This window comes from Myotis davidii, unplaced genomic scaffold (assembly GCF_000327345.1).
Source record: "Myotis davidii unplaced genomic scaffold, ASM32734v1 scaffold329, whole genome shotgun sequence".
NCBI classification, from domain to species: Eukaryota; Metazoa; Chordata; class Mammalia; order Chiroptera; family Vespertilionidae; genus Myotis; species Myotis davidii.
In genome coordinates this window covers 1,583,761-1,594,534 of record NW_006300374.1, presented here as the reverse complement: position 1 = coordinate 1,594,534, position 10,774 = coordinate 1,583,761, and the positions used below count along the sequence as shown (strand labels likewise).

Sequence of the window (10,774 nt, the reverse complement as noted above, 5' to 3'; positions counted from 1 at the left end):
GCTTCCAAGCTCTTTTTATGAAGCTAGCATTATCCTAATTCCAAAACCAGATAAAGACATTACAAAGAAAGAGAACAATAGGCCAATATTCCTGATGAATGTAAGTGCTAAAATCCTCAAGAAAATATTAGCAAATCAGATCCAGCAATATATTTAAAAGATCAAACGCCATGACCAAGTGGATTTATTCCAGGGGTGCAAGGTTGGTACAATATTCACAAACCAATAAACATGATATATCACATAAACTGTGATTATAAGTAGTAAATTATGTATAAGACAAAAAACACATAATTATCAATAGATGCAGAGAAAGTATTGGACAAAATCCAATATCCATTTTTGATGAAAAGTCTCAGCGAAGGGGAATAAAGGGATCATATCTCAACATAATAAAGGCCATATATGATAAACTTACAGCCAACATCATACTCAATGGGCAAAAACTAAACCTATTTCCCCTAAGAACAGGTACAAGACAGGGATGTCTGCTTTCACCACTATTATTCAACACTAGAGGCCCAGTGCATGAAATTTGTGCACGGGGGTGGGTCTCTCAGCCTGACCTGCACCCTTTCCAATCTGGGAGCCCGCTCCAATCCTGGAGCCCTGATGGCTTAGGCTCACTCCCCGTGGTTCTCTGCTCTCTGCAGGGCCTGGCCACTCCACACTTACTGCCCAGAGGCTCTCCACGACCCAGAGGCCCCCCCACAGCCAGGGCGGGATGCACCCGCTGCCCAGAGGCCCTCCGCGGCCCAGGTGGGACGCTTGCCTCATCACTGCGGCAACAAAACAAGCATTCCACCAGGCCACTCACACTGCTCGCTCTCAGCAGCCGCCCCCCCAGGACTGGGGGACTCCCGCAAGGCTGAGGGGACTGGGTGCCGCCATCTTATGGCTATGGGCACTGCCATTTTGTGATGGAGTGATGGTTAATTTGCGTATTACCCTTTTATTAGATAGTACTGCAAGTCCTAGCAACAGCGATGAGACAAGCAGCAGCAATAAAAGGCATCCATATTAAAAAGGAGGAAGTAAAATTCTCAATATTCACAGATGACATGATATTGTACATAGAAAACCCCAAAGACTCCACCAAAAAACTACTAAAGTTAATAAAGGAATTTGGCAATGTAGCAGGATACAAAATTAACACCCAGAAATCAATGGCATTTTCATACACCAATAATTAATTCTCAGAAAGAGAAACTAAATAAACAATCTCATTTGCCACTATAACAAAAAAATTAAGACACTTAGGCATAAACTTAACCAAGGAAGTAAAAGACTTGTACTTGGAAAACTACAAGATGTTTAAAAAATAGATAGAAGATATAAACAAGTGGAAGAATATACCATGTTCATGGATTGGGAGAATTAACCTCATTAAAATGTCCATAATCTTAGGTTTTACGCCGCCGCAAGGAAAAACCGTGAGTCCAAACAGAGACCAGATCAAACAGGCTTTATTGGGAGCACACCGGTGGGTTCACCGGCTCAGAGAGGGGAGCCGGAGAAGCCACACCAAACCTGGGCAGGGGCAAGGTTTTATATTTTTCTGAGGCAACTGTTGCTGGCCGAAACTGGTGTCTATTAAAATACCAATAGCATATTTCACAGATCTACAACAAATATTCCAAAAATTTATATGGAACCAAAAAGACCCTGAATAGCCCGCAAGGCTGAGGGGACTGGGTGCCGCCATCTTGAAAAAAAGGAACAAAGTTGGAGGAATCACAATACCAGACATCAAGTTATACTACAAAGCCACTATAACCTAAACAGCCTGGTACTGGCACAAGGACAGACATATAGATCAATGGAACAGAACAGAGACCCCAGAAATCAACCTAAGCCATTATGCTCAATTAATATTTGACAAAGGAGGTAAGAGCATACAATGGAGTCAAGACAATCTCTTCAATAAACGGTGCTGGGAAAATTGGACAGATACATGCAAAAAAAAAAATGAAACTAGGCCACCAACTCACACCATATACAAGAATAAACTCAAAATGGATAAAAGACTTAAATGTAAGTCATGAAACCATAAAAATCCTGGAAGAAACCATAGGCAGCAAAATCTCAGATATCTCTTATAGCAATATGTTTGCAATACATCTCCTAGGTCAAAGGAAACAAAGAAGAAAATAAACAAATGGGACTACATCAAAATATAAAGCTTCTGTTCAGCAAAAGAAAACATCAACAAAATGAAAAGGGAGCCCCCTATGGGAGAACATATTTGGAAGTGATACATCTGATAAAGGCGTAATATCCAAAATATATAAGGAATTCACTCATACAACTTAACAAAAGGAAGACAAACAATCCAATTTTTTTAAAAAGGGCAAAGGACCTAAATAGACACTTCTCCAAAGCAGACATATAGTAGATGACCAAGAGACATATGAAAAAATGCTCAAAATCACTGATCGGCAGAGAGATGCAAGTTAAATGACAATGAGGTAGCACCTCACACCTGTCAGAATGGCTGCCATCAACAAATGACAAGTGCTGGCAAGGACGTGGAAGAAAGGAAACCCTTGTACACTGCTGGCGGGAATGAAGACTGATACAGCCATTATGGAAAACAATCTGTAGTTTCCTCAAAAAATTAAATGTGGAACTGCCATTTTACCCAGTGATCCCACTTCTAGGAATATATCCTAAGAGACCCAAAACACCAATCAGAAAGTATGTATGCACCCCTATGTTCATAGCAGTGCAATTTACAATATCATAGGTGGAATCTAATGAACAAAATAAACTGATCCAGAGACCTAGAAGCATGGAACAGACTGTGGAATCTCAGAGGGAAGGCAGAGGTGGGTGGGTGGGAAGAGATCAACCAAAGAACTTGCATGCATATATGCATAAACGATGGACAGAGACAATAGGGTGGTGAAGGCCTGGGGTGGGGGTTGGGGGCAGGCTAGAAGCAGTTAAGGGGGGTCAAAGGGGACATATGTAATACTTTCAATAATAAAGTTGTAAATTTTAAAAAAAGAACAATAGGATGCTTACAATTAGTTGTAATGAGTGGTTGAATTTAAGAGAATTAGCAAGATCAGAAGCTACTCAATACTTTCAAGAGAAAAAACTGGAGACAAACTAAACATACATCAGAGGGGGATGGCTAAGTAATTACAGTGTACATATACACTTTTGCATACTACATAGCAGTTTCGGAATGATATAAATTTTTGTATACCTATGTAAGAACTTCTACGAAATAGAGTAAAAAAATCAAGTTACACAACATATGCATAACGTAACTCTTTATTTTTTAATACTTAGATGTATATGACATCTATACATATCCTATATCAGGGGTCCTCAAACTACGGCCCGCAGGCCACATGCGGTCCGCCGAAAACATTTGTTTTACTTCAAAATAAGATATGTGCAGTGTGCATAGGAATTTGTTCATAGTTTTTTTTTAAACTATAGTCTGGCCCTCCAACTGTCTGAGGGACAGTGAACTGGCCCCCTGTTTAAAAAGTTTGAGGACCCCTGTCCTATATAATAAAAGCCTAGGTGGCGTCACGCCCTCGTGCAACATCGCCACAAGATGGCCACCCTCACGTCGTCACAAGAGGCCACCACAAGATGGCTGGCAGGGGAGGGCAGTTGGGTGCAACCAGGCCTGCAGGGGAGGGCAGTTGGGGGTGATCGGGCCAGCAGGGGAGCAGTCAGGCATCAATCGGGCCGGCAGGAGAGCAGTTAGGGGGCGATCAGGCTGGCAGGCAGAAGCGATTAGGAGCCAGCAGGACCTAAACCGGCAGTCGGACATCCCCCAAGGGGTCCCAGATGGAGAGGGTGCAGGCCGTGCTGAGGGACACCCCCCACCCCCGTGCATGAATTTCATGCACTGGGCCTCTAGTACATACATAAATGTTTAAATGTTATTATTTATGTAATAAAGGGTGTCAAAACACACTGTCTTAAAATGAGAGAGGAAAAGATGGTTTGTTCACTTCATTTTATACACTTCTGTGTTTATCACATCAAGTAGGTGTCATTGTCACTCCACTATGGTTTTAAATGAGGTGAAGGTTTATGGAGTTAAACAAATAAAACCAAAGATATTTATTTAAAGGTAATTACAGTTTGGACTTGCGTGACCACCTCTATAACCTGCTGTCATCGGTGTCTAGTTTGGCAGAGAAGCCACAGGAATAGCCAGGCCAGGATTTTTACACTACTCTGGGGAGCAAACCTATCTGAAAAAAAATGAAAGCTACTACTCCTTCCCTTGAAAAAAAAGTGCACATTCCCACATTGACACTAGCTTGTTTATACAGTTTCAGGGGACTCACAGCCTCTCTGAAGCCCGACATAGACACAGGCTGAAAACTCTGGCCCTAGGTTCCAAACCTACCAAGGAAAACAAACACATTTCTCCAATGACTCTGAAACTGATAAAGGAGAATATTTGAAAATACAGCCTTTAATATCACTAAAATCATATGGAAACCCCTGTATTTACAAGGTGTTTGTTTTTTCTCTCAGTAGACCTGAGGGAGCCAATTAGAGCTGCTTATATTGTATGTTTCTGTTTAAGGATGAAGGAGGAGGGGTATATGAATCCTAAAGACTGTGAAGAAAGGGGTTGTTTAGATATAAGATCTGAAATAATTCCCAAATAAGTTGCATGTGTGTGATTTAAATTTAAAATGCACTTTCTCTCTTTAACAAACGTAGATATGATCTAGTGTAAAAGCTTATTTTGTAGTATCAACTTAGATGTCAGGCAGTGAGCAGGGAATGATCTAAATTACCATGTTTAAATTCTGTATAATGCTTTTGACTCTCTTTGAGCCACAAGTGACTCAAATACTTTCCACTATCTTTAAAAGGTCAAAAAGCCCCTTTCTGCTGCCACCAGAGAGGCTGAGCAATGAGTACTTCTGGCAGACGTAGGGCAGAGGCAGGTAGGAAAACAACATAAGAAAAAATAGGAGTAGGCGAGGTGAAAGAGAAGCACTAGCTGCTGTGGTATGGAACAAGTCCTTGGAACAATTGCCTTAAATGACTGTATTTCAGACTTTTTGGACTGAGATCCACAGTTAAGAAATATATTTTTACAAAGTGACTCAGTACACATGCATATAACAGAAGTTCCATGAAACTATGCTCATTTAATCCTATTACTTGCAATGCACTAATATTTCCAATTTCGCTTTTTTAAACTGACTTTAGAAAGGAAGGGGGAGAGAGAGAGGGAGAGAGAAACACTGCTGTGAGAGAGAAACACCACATTAATCTGTTGCTTCCTGAATGTGCCCTGACTGGGAATCAAACTTGCCACCTTTTGGTGTATGGTATGATGCTGCAACCAACTGAACCACCCGTTCAGGGCTCCATTTCATTTTTTGATTGAAATAATGATGGGTCATAACCTGACATTTGAAAACATTGCTTCAGATATGTCAATTTGTCAAGTAACGTTCTTAAATTTTCTTTGGTCAGAACAGGTTTCCATACCTTGGGAAGACTCGAGAACGTAGTTCCTTCACAAAAGTCCTAGTTCCAGCTTGCACTGGTTTGGAACCATCATCAATTTCGGTGTAGTCATGCCTGTGCCAGTTCCTTCTCTTTTTCACTGGATTTTTAGATTAAAAAAAAGAAACATTTGGTATGTAGTGATGCTATGTACTTTCTAATCATTAGATAATCAAACATAACAATTTTTTAATACAATAAAAACACTAATTTTTATGCATTTCTAGGCTGAAGAAGTAAATTTTACTTTATATAATACAGCAACTATAGGCAACTAACTCTTTTTTTATCTACTCTTTTTATTTCATAATAATTTAAAATTAAATCAAGGAATTCAAACTAGCAGATGGAGACTTTTATAAGATCTGCATTTACAAATACTATAATATCTCACAATTATTTAAAAACATGGTTTTTCTCTAGGACACTAGGTCATAATATGATTTTTACAGATCATCCATCCAAATCATTCTCCAGAATAGGGCCTTTGATCCCACATCGGAAATCTATTTTTAACAGTACAGCTCCCTTCTCTTTTATGTCAAGATTTATTCCCCTAATAAGCATGGTTATACCAACACAAAAAAGAGCAGGTGACTGCATCACAATTAAAGAAAGACAAGTGGAATCACAGAATAAATGACTTTATGGTTACTTCTAATGTCTAGCTCCAGCAGGCTGTAATCTTGAATACTCACAGCAGTCAAAATCAGGAGACTATAATTTGACTCCTAGTTCGGCCATAACTACTCTGCCACCTTGGGCAAGTAATTTAACACATCTGTCTCCAGTTTCCTCAGCATGGAAAGGGAGGGGATGAGTGATGTGTCTCCAACTGTGTTGAGGAACCATTAATAAAGGGGAAGAAGGGGAAGAGGCCAAGGGAGGAGCTCTGGACCTGATTCCTCTTTCCACCAGGATGGCACCACCTACTTATCTTTTGTGTGGTATTAATACAAGATTTCAGTTATATATATATATATATATATATTTAAAGTTTAAAAAGCACTCTTAAGCTTTGTAGTGATGTCTGCAACTTATTTAGGATGCATAAAAATAGATGAATAGTGAGATAGTTACATGGACAGATATGTGGTAAAGCAAATAACATAAAATGTTAATAGTAGAATCTATATAATGGATTTAGAGGTACTCACTGTAAAATTCTTTCACATCTGTATGTGAAAGAACACATCCTGTATGTTTGAACACTCTCAGAACAAAATGTTGAGTGGGGGACAAACTCTATGAATTTAAATTACTTCACACCTTCACTGTACAACAATCATAATAATATAATAATACTGATTCCTCATATGGATAAGAAGAAGTCACACTAAACAATCAATAGGGTTGGACTTATTCATATCTAAGAGTCTAAAACAAGATTCCCAAGAAATTTATGGCCGTCAGACCTTCAATATAGAAGACAGTAAATTCCTTTTTTTAATCTCATGAGAAAAATTGAGAATCACAGAACAACCTTCCTAGAAAATCTGATTAAGGTATCCTTTGTGTCTTGTTTTTTCTCATTTAAAATCATTTCTAAAATTCAAATGTATTTAATTCTGGGCTTTTTCCCTTACATGTATGTATAGATAAACACCCCCATTTTATTTTCAACTAGGATCATAATTCTGCTTACCTTTCTTATTATACCATGACCATTTTCTCCTTAATAAATACTCAAAAGCAATTTAAAGTGGCTTAGATTTTAAGATATAGATGTAGATGCATCATATTATAATCATTTTTTAATTCTTATGCACTTTGTCCATCCTGAATCTTTCTTCAAACAAAGTTGGGATTGATATTCATATACATAAATATGTTTCCCTCATTAATTCCTTGGGAGAAATTCCTAAAAATGCGAGAAGAAATACTCAAAATTTTAAAGATACTAGCTACAAATTGCAAAACTAACTGCCTTCAGAAAAGTGGCAGGTGACTCACCCTCTTACCAATGTATATACACAGCCTGTTTCAAAACCCTGGGTCAATCGTTATTGGAAAGAAAAGGAAAGGCTGCTCATTTGATAAGTAACTATGATATTACATTGTCTTAATGTTCATTTTTGCAGAACAGATTAGAATTAGAACAGATTGGGATTGGACAGCTATGGGTTTGAACTCTAGCTCTGCCAAACAGCTACATTAAAGAGCTATTAGATCACTTTTCTCACATCACGCTGTTATAAATATCAAAGGAGATAACATAGATCAAGTACTTACTTAGCATAGTGCCTGACACCCAATAAGGTGTCGATTACTAAGGTTTCCTTTTAAATGTTCAGACTTGGAGGATGTTAACAAAAGGATATGACTATCCTGTTGGGTCAACACATTTGACACACAAAATCAGCCACTGTAAGAGCAAACTGAATCTCTTAAAGGAAGGAGGCCAATGAAGAAATATTTCAGTAGTGTTCATGGGGAAAAGAGAAAATTTTGAGTTTGGATTGCATGTGCCTGAAGAGCACTGAGAATATATGTTTAGGTGTTAGGCTTTTTTTTTTTTTTGATATCTGTCTTCCAATAGAGTTCTTATTTCCCATAAAAGGGTAAAGTCTAAATTCACCATGTTAAGTGGGTATCATACTATCTATCAGTGGTTCTCAACCTTCTGGCCCTTTAAATACAGTTCCTCATGTTGTGACCCAACCATAAAATTATTTTCATTGCTACTTCATAACCGTAATGTTGCTACTGTTATGAATCGTAATGTAAATATCTGATATGCAGGATGGTCTTAGGCGATCCCTGTGAAAGGGTCGTTCGACTGCCAAAGGGGTCGTGACCCACAGGTTGAGAACCACTGGTGTAGATGGTATCTATAATGATAAGGATTCCTGGGGAGCTCCAAAAGGAACAGGAAACCTGAATGGCAAGCAAAACAGGCTTCATAGTAGATGGAAAGCGACCAAGAGGATTATCCATGGTGGGTACAAAGGATAAAGAGTAGGGAAAACAAGCCTTAAATCAAAATGTAAGAGATTACTAGATCTTGGTCATTTTCCCTTGGGTACTCAGAGCTGGACTTCTGCCCAGAAGATAGCCAGTGCCTGATCTGTTATTCAAGGAAAGAAGCACTGAAGGGCCAGGTAATATAGTCTTCTCTCTGATGCATCGTTATTCAAAATGCAGGTCGTGATCCATTATGGATTGTGAAATAAATTTAGTGAGCATGACAAGCTTTTTAAAAAATTAAATCATGCCGAAACTGGTTTGGCTCAGTGGATAGAGCATCGGCCTGCGGACTGAAGGGTCCCAGGTTCGATTTCGGTTAAGGGCATGTACCTGGGTTGCGGGCACATCCCCAGTGGGGGGCGTGCAGGAGGCGGCTGGTCGATGTTTCTCTCTCATCGATGTTTCTAACTCCCTATCTCTCTCCCTTCCTCTCTGTAAAAAATCAATAAAATATATTTTTAAAAAAAATTAAATCATATAGGAAAAAAATAGGGTACATCACACATACATTACTCTGCCTCATAGTAACCCACTTAATATTTCATAAAAATTAAATTATTTCATTTTGGGATTATATGCTTAAATTTTAAACTAAAACTATTAGCAATTTTAGTTCTGTTTTTCTTTTTCAAATAACAAAACAGTATTATTTACTTCCTTCAAGAATCACTCAGTCAATAATTATATCAAATGATATAGTACATGTACTTCAATGCTACATAAAATAAAAACCTTTAAAAATATTTATGCAATTAGCCAATTACACAAGTAACAATTCTATCAACCTGCTAATCTCAAATTTTATGTGTAGTAACAGCGAAATAGATATTCTGTATTTTACAAGGAAATATTTTAATGCATTAATATAGCTTAAATTTCTAAATTTCTTACAAAGAAATTTGGTAAATTAATAACATTTCTAACAAAACATATGAGCAGTCAGTTGCTAGTAAGTCTCTTAAAAAATTACTAGCCCTAACCAGTTTGGCTCAGTGGATAGAGCGTCGGCCTGCGGATTGAAGGGTCCCAGGTTTGATTCCGGTCAAGAGCATGTGCCTTGGCTGCGGGCGCATCCCCAGTGGGAGGTGTGCAGGAGGCAGCTGATCGATGTTTCTCTCTCATTGATGTTTCTAGCTCTCTATCCCTCTCCCTTCCTCTCTGTAAAAAATCAATAAAATATATTTTTTAAAAAAATTACTTGCCCATGACCTCAGAACAAAATTTCTATTTTTTTTTTTAAGGAATAGAAAAAATTCTGCTGGTTCCCTCCAGAGGACGTGAGAGCTTCCCTGGCTGTGCTCTGCCAGCTCAGGAACAAGAGTATCAGCAGAGACTTGGTCTGGACCCTCTGTCATCTTCTGGATAGAACTGTTGGGGACTGGGTTCAAGTAGATAGGATGGCTGGGGCAGGACTCCAAGTCAAACTCAGTATGATGACCAAATTTGGGAAATAGAAGTATTATCAGGTACACATTAAGTACTCAACTCCAATTTTTTTTGAGCATCTAGTACTTACTCAAGGAGGATCCATGTAGAACTGCACAGTTGGGACAGTGATATAGGTCAATGTCAACAGCATGATGTTCTTCTACTCCAACACAACTAAGATAAAGAAAAATAAAGCCAATAGGTAAATCAGTTTAAAATCTTTACTTAACTATATTTAGATTGGTTGGAATTTACCTGAGAAATGTACACCAACTCACCAATAAATTTTGTAGAATACATGCAAGGATAAATTTTATTCTCTACCCTACACACTTGCTAAATAATTGTGGGGAAGAATATATCCAAATACATGGGAAGTGAATTACTATAGGCAGAGCAGAGACATTAAAAGTAATGCAATTATAAGCCATAAGACCCTCAACCATTATGTAAGTGCCAACTGTTATGGTATTTAATGTTTGTGCCCCCCACCCTCACCCCCAAGTATACTAGCTGAAACTGTAACCCTCCAGTGCAGCTGTATTTATTTGGAGATAAAGCCTCCAGGAAGTAAATGAGGGCACAGGGTGGGGCCTTGATCCCATAGGATCAGTGTTCTTATAAGAGACACCAATGAGCCCTGACCGGTTTGGCTCAGTGGATAGAGCATTGGCCTGCGGACTCAAGGGTCTCAAGTTAGATTCCGGTCAAGGGCATGTGCCTTGGTTGTGGGCACATCCCCAGTGGGGAGTGTGCAGGAGGCAGTTGATCGATGTTTCTCTCTCATCGATGTTTCTCACTCTCTATCCCTCTCCCTTCCTCTCTGTAAGAAATCAATAAAAAATATTTAAAAAAAAGAGACACCAAAGAG

At 38.7% G+C, this 10,774-nt stretch overlaps 1 protein-coding gene across 1 annotated transcript in view; it reads right to left on the bottom strand.

Annotated features, from left to right (window-relative positions):
- The window catches only part of KDM7A (lysine (K)-specific demethylase 7A), a gene marked incomplete at its 5' end in the record, with an annotated part of 64,182 nt that extends 54,067 nt beyond the window's left edge, over positions 1-10,115 (bottom strand). The window contains 2 exons of the mRNA XM_006777102.2: positions 5,491-5,608; positions 9,992-10,115. Of these exons, the coding sequence (XP_006777165.2) occupies positions 5,491-5,608; positions 9,992-10,115 (242 nt within the window). The remainder of the gene's footprint in view (positions 1-5,490; positions 5,609-9,991) is intronic.
- Between the last annotated feature and the right edge of the window lie 659 nt (positions 10,116-10,774).